Below are 26,290 nucleotides of genomic sequence, written 5' to 3'. Positions count from 1 at the left end.
GATTTTTTGTCTTATTTCCAGCTAAAACATCAAAAAATTCTTGTCTTGTTTTCAGAAAAAACAAGTCAAAATTAAGTGAGTTTTTGCTCGAAACAAGCAAAATAATCTGCCAATGGGGTAAGAAAAATAATCTTGTTTTCTGTTTGAAATAAGAATTTTCACTTGTCTAGAAAATCCTTCTTGATTTAAGAATTTGTTGATATTTTGGCTGGAAATAAGGCAAAAAAAAAAATCTAAGAAAAGCATTTTTTTGCAGTGCGCACACACACCCTTATTTAGTTTATATTTATATCATTTTTACAAATGATGTCTCCAAAATACCTCAAGGGCTACAGTTCACTGCTTGTTTTTCTGGCTGTTGTTTATGATAGGCATGCTGCTTCATTAATCCCCTAATGACTGAGGAAATCATCACACTGCTGTTTTTGCAGCTCAAAGCTCGAGTTCCTGTTTTCCTCCACATTTAGGACGATCGTAAGTGAACGTAAGTCTGAGTGCTGATGTCTTCATCTCTCCTCTACTGTACATCCTCCATTCTACACCTGATGTTATTAATTCAGTGAATGAATACTGAATTATTTTTTGTTTAATGTTGGATGACTAAATTAAAGCGCTATAATAATGTGTTAACGTCATGCACTTCTCACAAAAAGTCATCACATCTTAAAGCAGAGGACATTTTCAATATCTTTCTTTTTATTGCAAACAATATGATACAAAAGATAAGCTTCTTTTAAGACGGTGGCATGTTTTACAGTTTTTCTTTATGACATAAAAAACAAGGGAGAAGAAATAAATGCTGGTGTGTTTTTGTAGAGATGTAGCCAACAGCCTGCAGAAGTCAACATGTTTGAGAATGAAAAAAACAACAACAACAACACCACAAGTTCCAGTTGTTTCTATTGAAGGCTTGATCAAGTTTCACAATTAGAAGTCAACTAGATTACCAAAAGAACATTTTTAGACATTTTAAATGGAAACATTAACAAATGATAAATAAACGAGATGGTTAAAGTTTGCACTACAACTAAATCGTAATCGTCTCCGGAAACGTTTCATCACAAATTAGTCGTACGAAGCCCAAGTAAATGATAAAACGCAAATAGTATTACTTTCAAGTCAAATGAACGCTAATGAATAAATTAAAAGAGGTTAAGACTGGAGGAATGACGATCTGACCAATGGCGAGCTGCGGAGGAGCCTCAGGTCAAAGGGCACTTCCCGTTCCTCCTCCAGCAGCGAGATCTCTATAGGCACAGACGGACTCTAGAGGCAGTTTTCACAGAAACGAGAGATATGGCAACGCTTAGGCACGGACTCTAGAAGCAGTCGACTGTACATCTGACGATTCAACACTTCGCCCAAGTTGTAAGAAACCCCCACAAATATACACAGAGGAAAATATCAGGCAAAGGAGTCTTTACAAAAATATCATCAGACAGCTGCGTACGAATCCCCCGACACAACTGAGAAAAAAAAAAACACACTCACATGACACATACACAGTACATACTAAAATAATTATCTGGAATCTGTCCTCACAGAGGATTCTCTTGTCTCATTATATCTAGAAAAATATAATCACAACTCCGAGCGGTTTTTCAAAAAGGCACAGTCGGGAGCCATTCCCTCAGTTTGAGTTCGTTTAGTCCCTCAGGGCCTGGACAGCTGGGTGTAGACGGGCTGCTGCTCCCAGTGCTGCGGACTGTGCGCCTGTGGCAGCGTGTCGGCGATCGGGGTGTACATGGGCCTCTGGTAGCTGAAGGCGGGGTACTGGCTGTAGTAGGAGCCGGCGGGGCTCTGGTGCTCGGCGTAGTCGTAGTGCGCGCGGCTGACAGCAGGGTACGAGCCGCCACCGCCGCTGCTGTAGTGCTGCAGGTTGAAGGAGCCGTAGGCCACGTGCTGTGGTGAGCCCTGCTGCTGCTGCTGCTCGCTGTAGTGACTGGGGCTCAGCTGCTCCGTCTTGATCTGCGTCCGCTGCTGGCCTTGGCTCTGCTCGCCGCTGGCCATTGAGTGCTGTTTGGACACCCAGGCGCCCCCGGGCTGACCGCCGAGGCCGAACCCGGCGGGATACGCCTGCGCGCCACTGCTGACCCCCGGGTGTCCGTGAGGAGGCAGGTACTGGTCGAACTCGTTGACGTCGAACGGCTCCATGTTGGAGATGACGTCGCTGCTCAGCTCGCCGATGTCCACGGCACCGAAATCGATGCCCTCCTGCAGCGGACGGCCCTCGCGCTTCAGATCCGCTTTGCTGGACGGCAGGTCCGTTTTGGGGGTCGTGGGAGGAGTGGGGGGACCCTGGGACTGACCTGGAGATAAGAATGAAATCACATTAAACTAAAAATGAACAAAATGGAATAGTGAGCTGCTATTGTTCTCACTGTAATCATTGAATTTATTGTAACGAGCGAATTTAATCTTATGATTATGCTTTGATTATGTTAGACGTCCCCCACTTGTTGCTGCTGTTGTTTTTTGCTTTGTTATGTTTAGTTGGGGTTGTTATGGTTGTATTGTTTGGTTTCCTTTGTTCTCTTTTAGGTTAATATATTATGTAAAATATATTAAAAAAAACAACAAAAAATTAACCACGCAGTTCCAGAATTGCAATGCTGACGCAACCAGAAGTCTCTTTGCAAGTCCCAAATTCTCGTCTGCATTTTTCGCACTTTAAAAAATAAATACGAGCTCATGTTGTGTCAATCACGTTTACACACTGCCTCCAAAACTTTCGTCCGTCATAAAAATTTTCACGATTTTCTGTGTGTTTGCATCCATAGCAAGCATTTTGATAGGAAAGGATGACGAATACGAAAAAACGAATACGAAAATTTTGGACTCAGTGTGCAAGGACCTTAAAGGGGCGGTCACACTGCACTTTCTTTTGTTCCATTGACTTCTATTCATGCGTCAGACTGAAATTGTGACGAAGTCATGATGAATTCGCATCACGTGAAACCATGTGACCAACAGCAGATCGATACATCACAGCATGACCTCCTATCTGAATTGAAAGAACATAAATGTATAACTGCAGCACTGAAGGAAAGTGTAGTAGATTGTTTGCTTTTACATATAGGATGAATTTAAGTTTTTAAAAAGACGCTGCACAGCATGACGTCATATCATGACAGTTGCAGCATCCGAAACAATTTCACATGCTCAAAGTCTAGTTTGACCGCGGCCTAATAAAGATATACAGCAATGCCAGATAAGATTTACGAGTTTCCCCGCAGGCTCCAAACGAGGCATTACATAAGGAGCTGCTGCTAGATGTTGTAGATGTTGCTAGTCGTGCAAAGGTTGCCATTGGATTAGCATGCCATTTCTGCTTGAGAGTCAAGTACCTGAGTGGTCTCCTGGAGAGTGCACTTCGCCCATGCTGGATGCGGGAGAGTCGGCCTGCTGCAGGGCTTTGAAGATGGCGTTGGGGGAGATGTGGGTCTGCTCACCGTCTTCGCTCTCGCTCTGGCCGTTCTTCACCGATTTTCTCCGTCTGGGCTGGTACTTGTAGTCAGGGTGGTCTTTCTTGTGCTGCACCCTCAGACGCTCGGCCTCCTCCACAAACGGACGCTTCTCTCCCTCGTTCAGTAACCTACAAATATCCACGAGAAATAAGCAATGCTCAGATTACTTTCTTTGTATTCTTCAATTAACAATACACAAGCTATAAAAAAGGTACAAGTTGTTTTTGAAATAACTAATTTGATATTCTTTTTTTCTGAATATTGCTTCTCGGGTTTACGTAAGAAAAATAGTAATTTAGAAAAAAAGTAATTTACCACGAGAAATAATCAATACTTACTTTCTTTATCTTGTTCAATTGGTAAAAAAAGAAACTTTAAAAAGGTATAGATTGATCTTGAAACAACTATTTTTTCTTAAGTAAACTCTGAAAGTATAATCAATAAAAAGTAATCTTTTCTTAAAATTGAAGGTTTTTACCAACTACACAACTTTTTCTGCGCTCAAGTGCATGCGAAGTAAGGGTTAATTTACCATTTGGCTAAACTATAGTTTTACCTTTATTGCCCAAATAGTTACCTTTTCTCAAACTTATCTTGTTTTATAACGATTGCATGATAATGCTATACATTTAATATTACTACACAAAGTTTGCTAAATGAATCGCTATTGCTCTGACTTCTGGAGCAGTCTTAAACGAAACAAGGTAAATAAAGTGAACTTTCTCTTACCGCCAGAGTTTTCCGAGGGTTTTGCTGAGCTCGGCGTTGTGCAGGTGTGGATACTGATCCGCCAGTTTCCTGCGCGCGGCTTGAGCCCAAACCATGAAGGCGTTCATGGGTCTCTTGACGTGTGGCTTGCTCTTGCTGGAGCCGTTCACTCGCACAGGCATGGGCACCAGGGTCCAGTCGTAGCCCTTCAACACCTGGGACACCGCGTCCCTGATGCACACGGGGAACTTGTCTCCCTCCTCGTCCTTCTTGAAGTCTGTGAGGCGGCTGCTCTCGCTGTCCGAGCCCGATCCGGACGCGGAGTCCTCGGACATGCTCGGGCTGGGCGCGTCGGAGAGACTCTTGTCCTGCTCGGCGCTCATCTTCAGGCAGGAGTCGAAGAGATTCATGCAGAAGAGCGAGTGCTGCGGACTCTGTAAAATCCTCCTGCGGGAGTTCAGAGCGGTGCGTAAAAGCGCAAAAGTGTCCAAAGTCCCTCAGAGCTGCTCAGATCAAGTGAGTAAATTCACACGGCGCCACATATATCACACTGAGACGAGGACAAATCCTGACTGACTGACTGACTGAGTGTGTGTGTGTGTGTGGTTGTGGAGATGTGGAGAGGTTATGCTCTCTCTCTCTCCAAATCACATCACTTATATACGGATGGATGGAGGGAGGAGGAGCAGAATCCGATCTCTCTCTCTCTCTCTCTCTTTCTCTCTCTCAGGCTCAGACTAACCAAACACACCAAAACTAAGAAAAAACAGTATCAACATGGCACACTATTATAATATACACTACAGTATAAAATGAAGAGTTCAAATGCAAAAGCCGTTTAAAATGTTCTTCTGAAATGAGCAGTTATCAGGCTCCTATGTGTAGGTTCAGTAATTTCACTTTAATGCCAATGAATAGAACCTATTAAAAGTGAAATTCTGCTCATTTTAGAAGATTTTTTTTTAAAAGGCACTATAAAACATGCAGATGTGATCATATCTAAGTCAAAATAAACATGAAATAAAAGTCACACCAGCGAAAAATAATTTCAACCAGTTTGTACAAATATCAACCTGCTCACTGTAATGTATGTTTTATTTTGTCAAATCTTGATGTGCTGCTCTTTTGTTACTTTTATACATCTGTCTCAAGTATAAACTTCACCTGATAATGTCTCAAGTGCAAAATTAATCTTCTTCCGTTTTCAATCTGAAGTCACTTTTCTGCATTTCTCCATTTCATACATGTGAATGTCAAAGAGGCGGTTGTCTGGGTTATTGTTGATGTGTGTAGTTGAGTGTGTGTGTGTGTGTGTGTGTGTGTGTAGTTTAGTGCTGGTGTTTGTGTGACAGAGAGGTTTGTTCGCTGTAAGACCGATAGGGGGCGACATGAGTTCAGAGACTCACTCGCCACAGCTTTACTCCGGTTAAAACTTTCCTTTTCTCATGACCACAAATTAGTATTTTGTACGTTTCTGTAAATAACGATGGAAATGTTCAATGGCTTTTTGTACAGTCAAAAATTTGCACCTGATATTGACTTTAGAAAAAACAAACAAACCAAAAAACCTACCCCAATGAATATTTATTAAAATAAAAATTTGACATGGTGTGCGATGCATTGCACCCAAATCTCTCAATACTAAAAATCAATACTTTAATATTTTATTCAACAGTTTTTATAGATTTGACAATGCATCTATTTCCTATTCCCTCACAAACTTTGCTTTCCTCTGAATCTGACCAAAAACAAGTAGGGTATTATTCGTATTGGTAATATTAGTGTTGTAGCTGTTAATATATCTTTCCGATTCCACTTCTCTACGCTTTTTTTGTTGCATTGAAAACAAATAAATAAATGAAACACAATTCCAAAATGTTTTATAAGCCTCTTGGATTGATTAACAACAACAACATAAAAAAAAAAAAAAACTCTTTACCATTATAAATTACTTACACTTTAAAAATCCTGCGAGCATATCAATAGTTCAAAAACAACAGCTACAGCAATATAATAAATCTCTGATAGTGGGGTGAAATAGAGATTGCTCCGTTACTCTCGGTCTCCCTGTGTTTATTTGTGCAAGTAATGTTGTGGAAATGTAATTTTGGGCAGAACGTGGTCTACACATGTGTTCCTCATGAGCTACCTGAAATATCATGTTTAATAGATCACAGATGTGCGTCTGCCCTCCCTCGGTATCGCCAAATTACCACAATTACCTCAGGAGGAAAGCCACGCTTTTACACCACTTTTTATATCATGGATATTAAATGGCCAAATCACCAGCACTACTGTTCAAATGTTTAGTGTCAGTAAGAGCTTTTCATGCTTTTGATAGAAGCTCACCAGGCTGCATTTATTTGTTAAAAATACAGTAATGTTTACAATACAAAACAGCTGTTTTCTATGTGAATATCTGTTAAACTGTAATATATTTCTGTGACGCAGCACTGAATTTTCAGCATCATTCCTCCAGTCTTCAGTGTCACGTGATCCTTCAGAAATCATTATAATATGCTGATTTGCTGCTCAAGATAGTAAACATTTCTGATTACTATCGATACTAAAAACAGTTGTGCTGCTCAGTATTTTTGTGGAAACTGTGATACATTTTATTTTTCCGGATTCACAGATGAATAAAAAGTTCAAAAGAACAGTATTGATTTGAAATAGGAGTCTACTGTAACATTATAACTGTCTTTACTGTCACTTGTGATCAATTTAATGCATCCTTGATGAATAAAAGTAACACTTTACGTATATTACGGTGTCCTTGTTACACGTTACATGTACTTACTATTATAATAACAATAAATTATGCGTAATTACATGCAAGCGACCCAAACCAAACCCTCATCCTAACCCTAACCATATAGTAAGTACATGTAGTTAATTAATATTACTTAGTACTTGCATGCATAATTACACTGTAACAAGGACACCTTAAAATAAAGTGTAACCAAAGTTTTACTTTTAAAAAAATCTATCTATCTGTCTGTACAGTGGTTGCTTTCACACACAGGTATCAGAGGTGTGGGTGGTTGTGTGGTATCAGCCGGCGGTCTGCAGGAACTGATACAGCACGTCCCTCCTTCTGTATACGCTGTAACGCTGGGAAACTTCTCAGCTTGATTTCGAGCCCCAGTGTTAAAAACTGGGAGACAAACAGTGAAAGTCAACTGCTAAATCATGTCCCCGCTCGCAGATTCTGTGGCTGTCAGCTGAGGGCCTCGCTTGCTCTGTGTGTGTGTGAAGTACGGCGTTCATGCTTGTGTTGTTCCTCCCTGTACTTTCAAACACAATGTTTGTGGACAACCCTAAGTGATGTTATCAAACAGTAAGATACTCAAATACAGTCATGGCTTTTCCTGAAAGCACAGCATTGCCTGGATCATTCAGTGCTGTAATTACAGATATACAGAATCCAGTGATTAGCATAGAAGAACTGCAGAGGTACTATACATTTTACTAATTCATTTACACAAATGAGTTCTTACGGACAGTTTCATTGAACCGATTCAACAAAACAGTTGAGCAGTTATTCTTATGTTATCATGTAATGGTTTCACTGTGACAATCTAGCATCCTGGCATCGTGGTATACAAAGCCAAACACTTCTATATAAGTCATATGTAGGCATTTACTGCAGATTAAGTTTAGCAGATTTAGGCCCGGTTTCACAGACAGGGTTTAGACTAAACCAGGATTAGCCCATAGTTCAATTAGGACATTTAAGTGATTTTTTTATAAACGCGCTTAGAAAAAAAAACATTGCTGGTGTGCATCTTGAGACAAAACAAAGGCACTGCTATATTTTAAGATCAGTCAGTGCAAGTTTCTTTCAGTTAAAACAGCTCAGATTTACATTTTAGTCTAGGACTAGGTTTAAGCCTTGTCTGTGAAACCAGGGATTAGTATTTTGGATTAATCCTGCACATATAAAAACAAAATTTAAATGTAATCTGCAAAAATGGAATAAAGAATATTCAAATTAATTTAGGCCTACATCTCCAATCTGTGAAGTTTTTGCATGTTTTGACAAAATATGATTAAAGAAAACTAAGACATTTTGTTAACAATAACGTTTTTTTAAATATGTTAGTAGTTTCTGCGTAATGTAAACTTACGAACAGCTGCAACTGTATTTACGAGTTGGAACGCACATGAACGCAACCATAAAGTGGTAATTACAAGTGAGAAACTGGTTTCTTTAAGCCCAGAGTTTCCACATTGGGGGCACGAGAGTGAGAATGTGTCTGATGCAATGGGTGTCGCATCTGTATTAATGATACATTTGTTAAAATAATGTTTTCTTCATTTAGAATAACACTTTCTAGCTTGCATGTACAAAAATACAACAGTATAGTACAGTTATGATAGAATAACGATTCAATTTAGAGCACCTTCACAACTTAAATAAAAACTAGTGCTGTCAATCGATAAAAAAAAAGAAAGAAGTAGATCACACTTTTTTTCTGAAATCAATCACAATTAATCCCACCTAACATTAAAGTTTTTAAATATACTTTTATATTGCAATAATTTCACATTCAATCTTCAAATTGCTGTAGAAACAACATAAATACAGTATATTTGTAATATTTGTTTATTGGCATCTTTTATGACTGAAGGCGAGTATCACTAATAATACTACTGATGTCTCTAGGAAATTGTTCTTTTTTTCCTAATATTTAACCATTAACTATAGCATTCAACATTACAGTATAACTGAGAGCTATCAAATTTAACATTTATTAGACTTTAAAAAATCTCAACTTCTAATGTAAGTGAATCTTCACATAAACCCATTATAATAAATGTCATATTTACCTGTGCCCTTCATTCAATTTCTGTATATTTCCTATTTGCTGAAGTTTTCAAGCACTAAATTCTAAATTAAATATAGATAGAACCTTAAAGCTACAAAAGTGATTGATTTACTCTTTTTTTCTTTTTACTCTTTGATGAACAGCCATCACAGCAGCTGGTTATTAGGTTATTTGGCTGCTATTACTTTAAGAGCTGCCGCTGCTGAACGTGACGCGGATCTGACACGCATGCTCATAGTTTCATTTGCGCTTTAATATGAAATGCTACAGGCTGCAGCAAGCGCAGTATAACGGCTGAAAGGACAGGAAAATTTGTTTTTACTGACATATGACCTGACAACATCTCATCTGACCGTAGTTCTCATCTGACCTCATCTGACTGCTGTTCTACTGAAGCTCCTCATTACCTGTACCGTTTCCTCGCTCTTTTGACTTGCGCCTGGTGCTGAAGTGAAGCTGGAGCGTGCGTCTGAAAGGTCTCCCGTTTGATGTGATCGTAAAGACGTTCTGCGACTAAATAAACGCAATTCTTGTCAAGAAAAAAGAGACAGAAGCAGCAGTTGTGAGTGGGGTGGCCAAACCTAGCCCGCCCCTGCGTTAAATATTTTTAACGCCGTTAAACTGGAAAAATGTATTGCCTGCATTAACGCGCTAATTTTCACAACAGTAATCAAAACAAATAAAAGAAAAAGTACACTGATGCACATTCTTACTTATCAATTTGTAGATGCAGAGTTGAAAAACACTGCTGAATTTTTTTTGTTACAAAGTGACTGTAATTATGACTTCCTCGTAAATATGAAGTTCCCAGGAGGACTTGAATGCACAATTACTATTGTGACAGGATCATTAAGATTTGTAAACTAGTCAGAGCGGTTCATTACAAAGAAAGCAGACATCAGTTGTTCCAGGATCACATTACTCTTGGGTTTCTTGACTCATTTCAAGACTGAGCGTCAGGCACAAGTCTGAGAAAACGGTTGATGGATTGAGTTGAGTCAAGTCAAGTCATGAACTTTTCCATCCGATTCAGTGTGATTTGGTGAACCCAATCTCCTGACTCCAGAAGTGTGGATCGGTGAGAACATCTGTGTTGGATTCTAGACTCACTCTCCCTCTGTGTTCCCTCACTAGACAGCAGGGCTGACGGAAGAGCACCTCTAGAGACTGTTGCATTAAAGTGCCCCTATTATGGGTAATGAAAGGTTCATATTTTGGTTTTGGGAGTCCCCAACATCAGGTTGACAATGCAAGGTCAAAAAACATGCATACATTTTTACCTTACTTGCTCAATGACTCCCAAACGATTCGCTCAATGATTCATTTTTCCAAACTTCTCCTTTGCGTGACGCTAATCTGCGGTGATTGGTCCGATTGGTCTCATTTTCATTTCATCTCGCCTGTAATGCCTGATAAAGCAGGGTTTGTGAGCACAGTGCTGCTTTGTGTACAGCGTTACCGGGGAAACAGCTAGTTTTACCGCTCCAAAAGCGGCACCTAGTGGCAAAGAATGAATTTGCATTTTCATTCAGACCAACAAGTGGGCGGGTGGTCAAACTTTATATTAGGTGGCCTTAACTACTATGTACTTACATCAAAAAATAAGTACAATGTACTTATTGTGTTCATACTGTATTGCAAAACACTATTGCTGCTATTGAGGTGGGATACGGGTAAGGTTAGGGACAGGTTTGGTGTGGGTTAAGGTGTAAGGGATGGGTCAACAGTGTAATTCTAAATGTAATTACAGAAATTAATTACAGATGTAATTACATCTAGGTATTTTTAAAAATATAAGTACATTGTAAACACATGTATGTACACATTAAGTGCATTGTACCAAATGATTAATTTACACTGCGTTCCAAATTATTATGCAAGTGATATACGATTTTGGTACAATAAAGAGTCGGATTTTTGTTTGTGTTGTTTTTCACATCTTTTTAGTTAACTGGTATCAATTTCAGACAGGTTTGTTCAATAGTTTGGCAGTTCTTCTTAAGTAAATGGAAAACCTACTTAAAGAGGTTGTTCCACATTATTAAGCAAGTCACAGTTCTCATGAAATATGGTGAGGAAGAAAGATCTTTCTGAAGATGAAAAGTATGAAACAATGCAATGTCTTGCAAAAGGCATCAAAACAAACAATATTTCGCGAAAAGCAAATAGAAATTATTGAACTGTCAAAAGATTTGTGAGTGACTTAGAGCACAGAAGATCTTGGTCAGGTAAAGATTTATTAAGGAAAGTTTTTGTCAAACAAATGAACTGTATTGTAATACCAGCTGTAAAAAAGCCACTGCGGAGCAGCAAACAGGTGTTTGAAGCTACTGGAGTCTCAAGATCCTCTTCATGCAGACTGTGTTTCAGTCACTGCTAACCAAACCTCACAAAGAGAAACCTGCACAGTGGATTTCAAAAATCCATAATAGGGGCACTTTAAGTGAAAAAGCAGCTTATTTGGCGTCTATCTAGTAGAGGCTGAGTGAAGAATGTGAGGAACTCCCTGCTGTATGGATGGGCAGACCTTTCCTCTAGGAGAAACAGAAAAAACAAGAGGAAACATGAAGGCAGGAACGGAAAGATGATGCAGTCTGTGGCCTAGACTTGTGAGAAATGACTTTGCACCTGTCCGTTACTTTCCCCTCAGAAGTGCCAGCTTCCACAGGCCTGCCAGGGTGGACACACCTGGCCGTTCGGATGGGGATTGCTCTGCTCGTTTCCCAGCCCGGGGTGTGGGCACACTGTCAGAGAGCCGCTCCGCTCGGACTGCTGTCTCGGGCCGTTTGCCGGCCGGATCAGAGCGCAGCCACACGGGCTGACTGTTTACACACAGCATTTTGGAGAAGCTAACGTTTGAACAAGACTTATCATGGGCCTGACACCTTCAGAAGGCACCACTCAAATGATCCCACAATGTTTCTTCACACTTCCCCGACAGCCCCCACCACAGCTGGCAAAATGGCAGACTCTTCAAGATAACTCAGTAGAGCTACTGAGAAATAATGTGACTCATGCAAGAGTCGTTTTCTGACAAACTACTCAAGTAATTACTTGACAAATTAACTTTTTAGTACACCTATAATAAACAAACTCAGGAAAATAAGTCATGTATGTTATAGATAGGCATGTGCACACATTATTTAACCCCTCTGCATTTCAGATTGAGCGTTGGTTGATAATAGACTAGAAGTTGAGGTAACAGTTTAGTATAGGGACCAATTCTCACTTCTCATTCCCAATTGTTTATTAGCATGCTTTATTGGCTGTTTATTAGTACTTATAAAGCACATATTCTGCATGACCATATTCTACATCCCTAATCACAATTAATAGTGAAAACACAATTAATAGTGAGAGTTGGTCCCCAAACTAATGTTTGACCGAAGTTGAATCCTAGAAACACAATTATTTGTCTGTTTAGGTGTCTGAGTGCTGCCATAAATATTACATTAATATTACAGCAAAGAACTTCCTAAACTAGTAGTCTATGTTGTCTATGACTCTTTCTAGTATTCAGATTACCATTATTCTGAATAATGCATATAAAAGGTAAAATTGTATTATGATTGATTTATAACTGAAAAATGACACCATGTCCTAACCAGACGCAATGCAATAAGATTTCAGTGACAAGGAATTTGTCTGTCGCAGCTGAACACGGAAACGGCGTTGTGTTTCATTTTGTGGTCACTGGCATTTCCATCCTTGCAAATCTCTAACCCTCAGAAAGAGCAATAGTAGCTGATAGGTCTGCTTAGCTTAGCAAACAAAACCAATAATGCCACAGAAAACACTTTTTCCAGCTTATAGAACAGAACTGTCTGTGCTTCATAGATTCATTATTTAAACATATTAACTCTTATATTATAAAACTAGGAATTTTCTCTAGAAGAATCTGGATACTGTATATTTTCAGCTAGTAATAAAGCCATAAAGCAGCAGTAAATTTTTGGCCTTCACTTTTACAGCCCTATAATTGCTGTTGCACAGTTCCTTGTGTATCTTTCTCGGCTTTGCTCTTTGTTTGAAGATGCGGCCATTATCTTGCTCTTATCGGCTTCTGGTTTCGAGTTAAGTGAAACGCTGTGTGTACGCACTGAATGAGGATATTTGTGAGGAGCCAATCACTCCAGATAAAGCGGCGTGCCTCTGGATGAACTCCACCTGTAGAGGACGAACAACATCAGACTCCCACACAAAAGTGCAGCGGAGTCTATACTTTCGATCTCAAATGTGTGTACTCTCTCATTTGTACGAGAAACCTAAATATTGAAATAGGATTTCTTCTGTACAGAAAATGCAAGGAGTTAAATGATCAAATCTTTAGAAGCGGGACTACTTTAGTGCCACTTCCCTTTCTGGTATTCTTGCGGTGATAATGTGAAACTTGAAGGCTTTACTCATGACATGAGTTGACAGAAGTGACTTTATCACACTAGCATAATTTTAACATATGTCATGTAATGCAATGAGTCTTGTGGCTGTACTTTTGAAACAGTACATATTTTAACCACTTGTGGAGCAATGCCTTGCCTTACATTGACTTACATTGCAAGAGCTTTATTGCACTGAATGTGCACTTGTGTACTTCAAATCGGAGCAGTATACTCAATTCAATTCAAGTTTATTTGTATAGTGCTTTTCACGATACAAATCGTTGCAAAGCAGCTTAACAGAAAATGTAAGTTTCTATTTTAAAGTTTCTACTAGTGCTGTCAAACGATTAATCGCGATTAATCGCATCCAAAATAAAGGTTTTGTTCACATAATATATGTGTGTGTACTGTGTATATTTATTATGCATCTATATAAATACAAACACATGTGTGTATATATATTTAAGAAAAATATGTTATGTTTATATAATAAATATATTTATATATAATATAAATTAGATGAATATAAATATATACATGTAAGTACATGTAAATATTTTCAAAATATATACATGCATGTGTGTGTATTTATAGATACATAATAAATATACACAGTACACACACATATATTATGTAAACAAAAACGTTTATTTTGGATGCGATTAATCGCGATTAATCATTTGACAGCATTAGATTCTACATTATATTTGGTAGTAGCTATGTCAAGTTGATGTCCATATGGCAGAAATGTACAGTAAAATTCAAAGATTTAAAAATAAATACTAATATTAATGAAATTAAAGGCTACGTAAGTGTACTTAGAGACACTTTCATGACTGTTTTCATGTCAGGTTCAAACTTTTACTTTAAAGCACAACAAAAGATTAAAACACTTTAAAGAAGTACACCTATTTTGGAGGTTTTGATTAACATACTGTATTAAACCACATGTAAGTATTTCATTATCATTTTATTTGTAGTGTGTTTTTCTAAGTTTCTGCAGTAAGAACTCTTTTTAAAAGTATGCTGAAGTGTACTACTTTTTTTTGCAAGAGTGCACTTTTTTTTTCCACTGGGTAACTTTTGTGCATGGGACATTCTTTGAATTTGTTTAAACTGAATTTTTTTCCCATTTCCAAAGCCGCCAGCAGGACTAGAAATAAGAGCAACAATAAGCTGTTTGTTTCTTCTGGTTTAATGCTTTAATTCCTGTTCAAATGTACTCCTCTGCTTACTCATTCAGTCCTCCTCCAAAGTTTCCTGACTCAATTCTTCAACTCTAATATAGGGTAAATCTAAACAAATATCTATTTATTTAAATTAGAATTATGTTGACCTGCTTTTACATAATGTGTTGTCTGAATTGGACCAATCTGTTATCAGAGTGTGTGTGTGTCATTAGGCCTCAGGTTGAACAGCTCTTTTACTTCCCTCAGTGATTATGTCATCTTAATGAACAAGTGTAGACTAATTATTGCAGACTTCCATATTGATCCTGCAACACTCCCATCTTTTTGCCTGTAGATTTCTTTATGAGTGGATGTGTTGTCTTGGCATGTTGCCTGACCCTCTTTCCAAAGCATTTAAGTATTAAGTGTGAAACAGGAAAAAAAAAACATCAAAAGTGTTGTCTAACTTGTTGCGTTAGTCTGGTAAAGTATGATTAGCAGATGTAACAATCTCTACAAAGTCTGGCGTGAAATGGCTGTGTTGCAGATAAGTAAGTGTCTGGTGTGTGAGTGTGAAGACCTCAGCGTGACTCACGCAGCTGTCTAGAGCTGCTGTGTGTGTGTGCTTGGTTGAACTTACTGATTCAGTTGGAGGTTTGCACTCAGTTCTCAGCCCTGGTTCAGTCTGGGTCGACAAACCGCCGTGACTCACGGGTTTATCAGAGAGCGCTGTGACCTCCGGTCGAGCCGCTGGGTCGTGGCTTTGTAATTAAGCTTCTAGAGTTCCTATTCACATTCACACAGGTGCGTCACATCAGCTGCACCTCCCCACAGACCTTCTGCCTTTATCAGAGCCCACAGTTACCAACTGTGTTTCTTCAGTGAGATTTAACCAGCAGCCCCCTGATTTATTTATAATTGTATTTTTAATAAAAACCTGCAGAGCTTTATCTAAAGGTAAAAACACAACTATAGTTAGAAAGTAAAGATGGTCGGACTTCTAATAATTTACCACTTAAAGGCTGAATTCACATTAGATTCACACAATTCTGCTTGGTATTCTGGACTTCAGTTGTTACTCTGTTTCTATAGCTCTGACTGAAGAGTACCATGCACTGCATCAATGGGTTTCTCAGAGAATGCATGGTTGATTAAAACGTGTTTCTTGAAGTGTAATGTAAGTTGCTTTGGATAAAAATTGTCTGCTGCTAATTTACTCGCCCTCAGGCCATCCAAGATGTAGGTGACTTTTTTCTTCAGTAGAACAGTAAAGAAGATTTTTAGCTGCAAGTCAACAGGGACCGTCACTTTGAGAGTCAAAAAAAGCAACACAAAATTAATCCCCGTGGCCCCTGATAATATATTGAGGTCTTATGAAGCGAAACGATCAGTCTGTGCAAGAAACTAAACATTATTACCTGTAATCCAGAGCCTCAGTCAAATGGTTCACAAATGATTTATTCTTTCGAAACGGTTCTTTTGAACTATTCTTTTGCATCAGACTGAAACAGTTTGCTCAGGTTACTCAACCAAAACCTGCTTTCAGATGCCGGAATGACTTGAACGTATGACAGATAGCAGAAGTGATAGAAAAGTGTTTATTACATTTGAAATATGGATATTTTTCTTACAAAAACGCATGGATTTGCTACAAGAGGCCTTTATTCACCCTCCTGGAGCCATGTGAGGCACGTTTTTTTATGGACGCGCACTTTTTATTTCACATCTTGTGGACTGTAGAACCAAAAAGCACCCACTCACTGCAATGATGACGCTTAGGAGAGCCAGGACAATTTTTAATATAACTCTGATTGGATTCGTCTGAAAGAAGAAAGTCATATACACCTAGGATGCCTCGAGGGTGAGTAAAACACAGGCTAATTTTCATTTTTGGGTGAACTATCCCTTATTCGTAAATTTGTACCTCATATAGTACGAACACACAAATGTTCATTGGTGTAATCACATCAGAAACAAAATCCCAGTCTTCCAGTCTTTTCAGTTGATGTACGTCCATGTTGTCCCACTGCACTAAAATATTTGTTTAAAAATGTTTGCTAGCTGGTTAGATGGCCTTGAGTTCTGAATCGCAGTGATTGGGCAACACTGCTGACTGTTATAGGTGTTATGAGCTTGTAGGAAGAAGGTTGGAAAATCCAACCCTAAAGTGCAAATACTGGCATCGGCGTTCCTCAACAGTAAGCTGGCTGACCGTCTCCTGAGGTCTCGTCTGCGTGCCGTTCAGAACAGGACGGAAACAATCTCTCCTGAGGAATTTCTCACCATCATCAGCGCTCAGAGGGAAGGAGAGAACAGATGAATGTGAAGAGGAGGAAAAACCAACAGCAGACTGAAGAGGCCGGTCAGTGGGACTGATGTGCTAATAAAAGCTGCGTAAGCAACATCACATTCAAACAACACTGCAAATAACTCTCATATTTGATAATCATGACAGTCACATTCTGGCTTTTGTGGATTCAAAAACTACTTGATCAGCAGTTAACTAGCACTTGAATTGTCTTTTACATTTTTAGGATTTAACTGAATCAAGGGATACATGATGCAACCACAATGCTGTAATTATAGGTGGGAAACTGGATTTTCTTTTAGGTCTGGTGTTCTGATTACAGATGGAAACTAATTGGTATTTGTCATAAAGTTTTATTTGTGAATTATCGTGTATTTTACATATTTTTGATGAAACAGCTTGTGACTTCTGACCTCAAAAGTAGGAAGTTGCCAGAAGGTGAAATGTCTATAAAAAAAAGTGTGTAAAGTTTATCACAGCAGACAATAGTGCAGCGATGAGTCACTTTTCTTGAGACATAAATGTATATAAACACTGCTCTCTTTGACGACAATCAGAATTTCGACAGAATGGAAAAAATTGTGCTCGCATTTTTGTGGTTTATTACCTGTCTAGAGAGAGAGAGAGAAAAAACGTTGGCTGTCAAGTATCACAACACACAGTTGTTCTCTATATAGCATTTTTATCATTTTACTGACGAACGTGGCCTAGCTCTATCTAGTGCTGTTGAACTCATGCTTGTTGCGCTGTGTGTGTACAAACCGATGGACTTCCTCAGGACACACTTGTGCTCAAGCTTGATTTGTGAACTTTGAATCTTTGAGTTTTTGGATTGTAATATGAACAGTTAAAAATAAGCATTAATTAGCAATGCTGGGGAACTCTCTGCTTTTCTAAACATTTGGGCTGGTCCTGTCAGTAGGGCTTCAGCAGACGGGACGTCAGAGGGTGAACCCCAATGATCTCATCAAGCCGTCATCCAGCTCTTTCTGAAATCATGTCCAATCAAGCAGTCATCTGTGGCAGACGTCCTGCGACTGACTTAATGTGCACATCCAACCCAAACCCACTTTACAGTACGAACTCACTTTTCACGTGACAGATCCATGCTGTTTGCAACCTTCTTAGAAGACAAGCCAAAGAAAACTCATACATGAGTACTTTTTAATATCTTCACCCACCAGTGTCTTAAACTGTGCTCATTTTGAGATATTATCAAAGTTATCCAAAAAAAAAAAAAAAAAAGCAATCTTTTTTTATTTATTTCTACTATGAAATTTTAGGAGAATCAAACTTTGAAACATAACCAAGAGCTCGATTAACTATTGTGAGCAATACAGATTTTCCTCTGGGAAGCTGCAAGACTTGAGGCTTTTGAAATGAAGTTTTCAGTCCCACAGCCTCTTTCCGCACCTCCACCAACACCCTCATTTGTCTGATTTATATTGGAGGCAATGAGGCCCCGCAGGGCCCCTGAGAGAGATTTATCCCCTGTGTGAGTCAGTGCACTGCTGTACCTCCATCTAATTACCCCTCCACACTCAGCCACCCAACACAGCCAATTACAGTCCTATTACACCGCGCTACTTACCGCTCAAGACAAAAGACTACTAGTCACAAAGAGACGAGCATTTTAAGCTAAGTTTCTGGGTTTGATATTGTTTGGAGAGGTTGCTTCGAATGAAGAAGGTAGTAGTTTGTAAAGCCAGTGCTGCTGAAGCATGCTAGCCAGAGGCTTTGATTGAACTACAGGCCATTTCCTTCTCAGGCTTCCTCAGAAAACATACCACATAATAACCAAGCTCTTCAGAGCAACTTTTGGCATTTACAATACAACGGTGTCCTTCTTAATAGCATGCAAAGTAGTTCCGCATTGTTTTGCAGTGGACTCTCCAGTCGTTTCTTATTTTTTGGAAACAGTGGCTGTGATGAGCATTTTGAAGTGAAGTTATGGATGTTGGATGAGCCTAGTGTTGACATGAGTGCATGTTTAATGTGTTTCCTCTGTAAAGCTGGCCAGGCCTCTCTGAGGAGGTGAAAGCACTGATTCCGGCCAAACACTAGAAGAAGGATTCACTAGAAAGGCCTTTTTAAAGAAATGGAATCAGGCGTCCTGCTATATGGTTGATTTTCTGCATGTAGAACTTCCCTAACAAGATGAAGAAAACCATGCATGCTCACAATTTACAAGTATAATTGGCTGTAGGTTGATCCCCAAACCCCGCCCACCATCCCCACCCCCACCCAATCACAATCACTTAGCGTAAACAGAGCGCAGACCCCAGTAGCTAATTTCCTCTGTCCTATTTCCCTCGGCAACCACTTCACTTCAATTTGTTAAGACGTCTTATTAAATGTGCCGGACAAAGTGGACGGCCCTGGCATTTCAGTGAGCCAGTAAACAGGGTCAGAGTTGAGCTGGGGGCTGGTCGTGATTACGTGTTTTGATTGGCGTAGCAATTAGCGATCATTGTCTTTGTGTGTTATTAGTTGAAGCGATCGCCGATAGGCTACACTTCTATATCCTCTGTTGATTTGTTGTGTACAACGAATTACATTTACCTCGAACTTTTACATGCCGCTTGTGCTGAAACCGGATCGAAACAGCCTGCCGCGCTTTCGTGTCGCGGCTGTGCCAGCGTCTCGTAAAGTTGCCACGTCCTGTAAAATTCTGAAAGGGATACTTATTAGGGCTTTATGCATTAGTGAACTTTATTTTATTAGTTTTTAACTCCTCCCGCGGGGGTCTGCAAGCTGCCGTTGTATTTTCAGACCGCTCTTTATTTGTCATTACGCTGCCTTCCCCTGTTTACTGTCCCCAGCTTCACCCCCTCCGGCCTGCGCTCTCCCCCTCATTGAGAGTGAAATGGCCTCGCTAGGGCACCCTACACCTCATCAATCATCCAGTCCTTCATTTGCCTGCTCGCAAAAGCCCAATTTTCATTTTCCACGTGCGCCCCCTTTCCTGCAATTATATGCACGCTTGTCGTCCGAGCAGCAGTGTATGAAACACTATTGCAATTCGTTTGGCCATTTGAGAAACAATTTAGCATGGGCAATAGTGCTTGTTTGTGGATTCTGGATGAATTGTAGCAGTTTATTGAGGGCTATTTACGGCCGAGCTGCTGATCGTTATGAGCAGAGTGACTTTGGAGCGTGTCCTTGCCCTTTGAAAGCCAGATGTCAGGATGTGTCTCACTCATCAGATGAGATGTTTGGTGGACGATTATTGCCATTTTTACGTTAGGCAAGTTGCATGTGTAGACGCATACAATATATATGGCCAGTCATAAGTAGCACGGATATATTTGTAGCAATATTTGTAGCCAAAAATACATTGTATGGGTCAAAATTATCGATATTTTTTAATGCCAAAAATCATTAGGATATTAAATAAAGATCATGTTCCATGACGATATACTTCGTTTTGATTAGTAATATGTGTTGCTAAGAACTTCATTTGGACAACTTTAAAGGCGATTTTCTCAATATTTAGATTCTTTTTGCACCCTCAGATTCAAATATTGTCCTATCCTAACAAACCATACATCAATGGAAAGCTTATTTATTCAGCTTCCAGATGATGTATAAATTTCATTTACAAAAAATTGACCCTTATGACTGGTTTTGTGGTCCAGGGTCACATATAATGAAAGACCTGCCAATATATGTGGGTTTGCCGCAATGAAATTGCTGCCATATTGTGTAAGGCATATCAAGGCTTTGTTTGGCAGAGCTGATATTACAGTTTCATTCAGGCAGCAAAGCTCAATTCTCGATGCCACGATTGCTCATTGTCAATGCAGCCTGAACACACTGTGAAATAATCACTCGTGCTGACGTATGTGTTGATTTACCGGGAGATTTGGTACATGTATGTAATACTGTATTTAATTTCATGGGTTTGTCAGTGTAAATGCAAAATTTTGTCACTTAGTCTTGATGGCTCACACATGCACACATGACGTAAATACGATACTGTAGTTTTGAACTAGGACTCCAAAATCCAAAGTTCTGGAGAAGGTGGGTCATTTGATCCTGTCAGTCATAAAAGTATATATGAAGAGTTCCAATGCAAAAGCCTCTAAAAGCCATCTTGGTCAAAAATGAGATAATGATGAAGAGTGAATGCTTTACACACATAGTATATGTTCATCAAGTACTTTCACTTCAAATGCGCTTAATCCCAGCCTCAACCCATTCAGAAGTACCAGTACTTACATAGAAACCTATACATAGTAGCCAGAAATGCTAATTTTAAAGAAAAACGTCAGACATATAGAGGCTTTTCCATCTGAAAAATTAAACGTTCTCTATGAATTTTTCCAAACTTACAGAATCTACGTAATTAATCACTATTACCTTTTTCAGAAACTGGACCACACTGCTCTAACACCCATCACCAGCTACTCACCCACCAGTGAAGAACAGAAACACGAGAGAAAACATCTTGTGAATTAACTTTTCAGGTGAGTATTTGAATTCTTTTTTTATTTAATATTTGAAATATATTTGAAATATGCGATGCATTGAATTAATTGCTGCTTACCAACTGTATGACTGTTCTTGAGTTTTTCCAATAGCCAGCTGTTAATACATATTAATTAAGAATTCAGAGGAAAATGTTACGATTTACATATATCTGTAATTGTGTAAATGTGGTTTATTTTGCAGATTTGACGTGATATATTGCGTGATACTACTTGATATCACTACTTGATATAGCATCATAAGATATATTTATAGTATTGTGACACATACTTATACTTTGAGAAGCGTGAGATAGTTGCATTTATTTATAAGTGCAATAGCATATAATTTGTGTGTGGGGGGGAAAATTATTTGAATCTCGAAAATTATTTGCATCTTGTTTCGTGTTCGTAGAGCTATCCGGACGAAGCCCTTTCCAGGCCCGTGTGCTGGTGTGTGAGTCAGTGTGTGTGTGTGTGAGTCATTACTCGGCCAAGACTGAGTCACTGCACAAACGCCGCTCCCGCTCACGGATGGGATGGATGTGAGGAACGGGACCCGTCTCTCTCTGTGGTGGAGGTAAGAGCATCACCCTCAGTGGTGTCGGTTTACAGCTGAGCGCCTGCAGACGGAAACTCAAAATAAACACCTTTCTGACGTCTCGTAAAGGAAAAACACGCAAGTTGTATGTGGATGTCAAACATTAACCTCCAGTCAGACACTCGCTGAAATAATGACGTGTTTTCCCACACAAAAGTGTCTTTACACCACAATGACAGTGAGATTTCATAATGGCATTTATTCACAATCATGTTGTATGGCTTTCTTCCTTGTACAACAAGAGCAGATGTTTATCAGAACGTTCTTCAAACTGTGAAAGCAAAACTTAAGGTTTTTCATATGTACGGAAAACAGAATACAGGGACAGGACTGTGGTTTTCTGCATTAGCTGTTGAGTTGCTCAGTGATATTTTAGCTCTGCACTGAGAGCTGTGACGGCGGCTGAAGCTGCAGCTGTGTGTGCGACACATCTGAAGGCTTTCTGGCCTCCAGCTGCCGTCCAGGAGTGTGTCGCTCCTGCCTTCAGGATACAGACAATTAGCTGTTTCAGCTGAGTTATGAAGTGCTAGCTTCCTTTTCTTCTGGAGCGAATGCTGCTAAAGTGTGTCTTACGGATGTCGGAGAGTAGTATCTGTAAGACCAGTATAAGCTGAAGTTGTGTTTAACTTGCTCAGAGTGTGTGTGTTTTCTGCCATGTGTAGACGGATTGCTCCTCTGCACGGCTCTGACAGGCGGCCTGCTAAACAGCATTCACATGAGGGAAAGCTGGCCGTAGCCCATTTATTCCAGCTCGGGTAATAACCCCGCATCTGGGCATTCAGTGCTGACCAGCGCTTGGGGGAGACCACACACACACACACACACACACACACGGCCAGAGATCGGATGTGACTGTTGGTGGATGGGTCTATGCAAAGAACTTGTTGACACTGTCCAGGTCTCAGAAAGCCTATCATGAAGCCATCTTTCATGAGGTCTGCGGTCTGAACTATATGGGTGTCATTTTGAGAAATCTGAGCGACACTTCTTTATGACATACTATGTATTTATTCTTTTATAGAAAATCTCATCATTATTTGGAGTGATAAGCATTACATATGTGACCCTGGACCACAAAACCAGTCTTAAGTCTCTGGGGTATATTTGTAGCAGTAGCCAAAAATACATTGTATGGGTCAAAATTATTGGTTTTTCTTTTATGCCAAAAATCATTAGTATATTAAGTAAAGATCATGTTCCATAAGGATATTTTGTCAATTTCTTACCGTAAATGTATCAAAACTTATTACTTAGTAATATGCATTGCTAAGAACAACATTTGGACAACTTTAAAGCGATTTTCTCAATATTTAGATTTTTTTGCACCCTCAGATTCCAGATTTTCAAATAGTTGTATCTCAGCCTATGCTAACAAACGAAAGCTTGTGTGTTCGGCTTTCAGATACATCTCAATAAAAAAAAAAAAAAGATACTTAAGACTGGGTTTGTGGTCCAGGGTTGTCTATTATTACTTATACTATGAACACATTTCTAAACCTACACTGCCGGTCAAAAGTTTGGGATGAGTATGATTTCAATTTTATTTATTTTTTAAAGTTTCTAATGCTCAACAATGCTGCATTTATTTGTTTTCATTTATAAGTTTTCTCTGTGAATCTATGTTAAAAAGTAATTTATTGATGTGATCAAAGCAACTCCAGTGTTCAGTGTCACATGATTCTTCAGAAATCATTCTAATATGCTGATTTATTATCAGTGTTGAAACTGTTGAGCTGCTTAAAAACATTTTGGAACCTGTGATACTTTTTTTAAGATTCTTTGATGAATAAAAAGTTCAAAAGAACAGCATTTATTCAAAATAGTAATCTTTATAAGTCTTTACTATCACTTTTTATCAATTTAACACATCATTGCTGAATAAAAGTATTAATTTCTTTCAAAAAAAAGAAAGAAAAATTACTAGCAGTAATTACAGCAGTGTTAAAAAGATTTAAATTTTCAGTTGAATTTTTGATTTACTGAAAAAAGCATCAAACTTTTCAACGGCAGAGTATGTTTAGGGGGTTCGAGTTTTGAATTATACTTTATTATAACATGCTACGGACATGAATGATTCCTCAAATCATGCAACTTTTTGAGGCGAGGTGTGCTGTTTCATAAGTGATCATGTTTATATGATTTTAAACCGACAAAGGGTCAAAAACCAGATTTTACTCTTTCTCACACATCCTGGAGAGCCTTGAGATGAGCCTAAACAAACATGTAGAGATACAGCAAACACCAGCGCTCAATGCATATGCAATATTTGTGGACCCTAGCTCCATGACTGCTGTCAAAGCTGATTTTCTTGGCTCCGCAGAGCCGCGTGGTTTTCTAATGAGAGACGTGTGACCACCTAGTCAACAGTATCTTATGCGTGTCCATGCTGAAGGTTCCCCTGCGTGTTTATGTAGCAGTAATTGTGGGCTGATAGGACAGGTGGGGGGAGAGCTGCTGTTTTGCCAAACGTTCCTCTGTTAATCCAGAGTTAGAAAAACTAGACCCGGCCTGACCCCAAGCCTCGGCCCCAATCAGCGTCAGCCGATCATAACTCTCAACTGTCCTGTGTGTTTTTGCCCAAACCTGTCAAAATATCCTTCTCTCTCCCTGTCAGACGTGTCGAGGTGATGGCAACAAGACCTTGGCTGTAATTTCCAGAAATCTGTCGAAATTGCTTAAGTCTTAAATTATCTTTAATTGGCCCCTGAGTTGGGTTACAGCGGGTTGCTTCCAATCAAAAACTCTACTCGCTTCCAGCTGTGTAACAATGGCCAAATGAGTGCTTACCAACATCAGAACCATTGCCAAAGGTTACCAGGGATGAATTTGCTCACTGCCATGTTTATTTTGGTAAACGGTTGTGGCGCGGCCCATCTGTAAGGCTCAATAACCGCACACCCGTAGGACAATGCAGTGCATTTGGAAGGATTCCCGAGGCAGAGATGATTTTATAGCTTATAACTCTGAACCGATGTCATTGGAGAGGCCGAACCATGTGGGAGAATTAGCCAGGACATTTTCTCAAAGATTAAAGACAGGGGCCCTTTCAAATTTCACCTTGTTTCTTCACTACAATCCCTTTAATGCCCGGATCAACTGCAACCTGAAGCTCTGGAGCAAGCCAGTCTTGTCGTTCTCATGGCAGAGTTGTGTTACCTCAGCGGCTCTGTTCACACGTACAGCACAGGCTAGTGGCGAAAGTCCAGAAGACACTTGTTTTCAGTCAGAGATCTTCAACAGAAGTGGCTATATCCAACAATGCAGCAAGAAGACAGTGGAGCTAACATGACTCGTTTCCAATGAGATGTTGTAGGTGAGTGATTTACATGGAGGTTTCCTCCAGCATCCCATCTCTACCTTAATGACCATTTTATTCTGAAGTATTTTAAGTAGTCAGGTAGGTTCAAATCATGTCTCTGTGATGAACAGCAAGGCAAATATACTTATTTATCCAAATATGTTTTCCTTTATCCCATTCCATCCATCCATTCTCCAAACTGCTTGTCCTATGTAGGGCCCCTGTCCCGCATCCCTAATTCACTTGTCCAGAACCAGAGCATCGGGTCTTGAACCAGGGAGGCAACAGTGCTACCCGCTTATTACTCATTAAGGCTGCTTTCACACTTAGTTTGAATGCTTTGTCCAAACCCAAGTTTGATTGCTCCCCCCTCTTCCTGTTGGATGTGTTCACAGTATATTTTCTTCATTACAAACTGAAAACTACATTTTCGTCATCAACGGGACAGCAGTTTACCCTTGTTTCTAGGTACCAACAATGCTGGAGAAGACTCATTTTTATACTTTGGTTTTTAAACCAGCACTTGCATCGCTCTGCTGTAAATGTCCTAAATTACATGGGAGTCCATTTCTGCTAAAGGCAAAATCCCACTTGTCAGGAGAACACACACAAATCGTACATTATCAATAGTGGTTCACTTCTACAATTTAGTGTGATTGCACCCAAGACCTCCTTTTTAAGGCAGACTTGGATACGGTTCATGGGTGCACACTCAAAAGTTTGGAAAAAAGCTTTCACATCATCCAACCGAACCAAACTCTGATGTCAAATGAACCTGGGTGTGCACCAAAAGTGCTTGTGTGAAAGCACCCTAAAGGAACTCATACTGCAAGAAATGACCTTCTTACTTAGGATTTTTGTCTTGTTTTCCAATATACCGAAACATTCTTGAATCAAGATGCATTTACTTGAGAAGCAAAATGACTTAAAATATTTAGTCTTGTTTTATGAAAAAATGTGTGTGTTTTTCTTAAAATGAGAATAAATATCTGTCAATGGGGAAAGAAAAAATATATTGTTTTCCCTTTGAATTTAGGTTAGTTTCTTACCCCAGTGGAA

At 39.4% G+C, this 26,290-nt stretch overlaps 1 protein-coding gene across 1 annotated transcript; it reads right to left on the bottom strand.

Moving 5' to 3' along the window:
- Nucleotides 1–674: 674 nt before the first annotated feature.
- Nucleotides 675–4,819, bottom strand: LOC131537556 (transcription factor Sox-9-like). The gene is made up of 3 exons (XM_058771093.1): nucleotides 4,197–4,819; nucleotides 3,348–3,595; nucleotides 675–2,309 (listed from the first exon to the last, which is right to left on the bottom strand). The coding sequence occupies exons 1-3, from the start codon at nucleotides 4,583–4,585 to the stop codon at nucleotides 1,654–1,656; spliced, it is 1,293 nt and encodes a 430-aa protein (XP_058627076.1). The 5' UTR covers nucleotides 4,586–4,819; the 3' UTR covers nucleotides 675–1,653.
- Between the last annotated feature and the right edge of the window lie 21,471 nt (nucleotides 4,820–26,290).

Source organism: Onychostoma macrolepis, chromosome 03 (genome assembly GCF_012432095.1).
Source record: "Onychostoma macrolepis isolate SWU-2019 chromosome 03, ASM1243209v1, whole genome shotgun sequence".
Classification (NCBI taxonomy): Eukaryota; Metazoa; Chordata; class Actinopteri; order Cypriniformes; family Cyprinidae; genus Onychostoma; species Onychostoma macrolepis.
The sequence above is the reverse complement of the archived record's forward strand: the minus strand, read 5'-3'. Positions and strand labels throughout refer to the sequence as shown.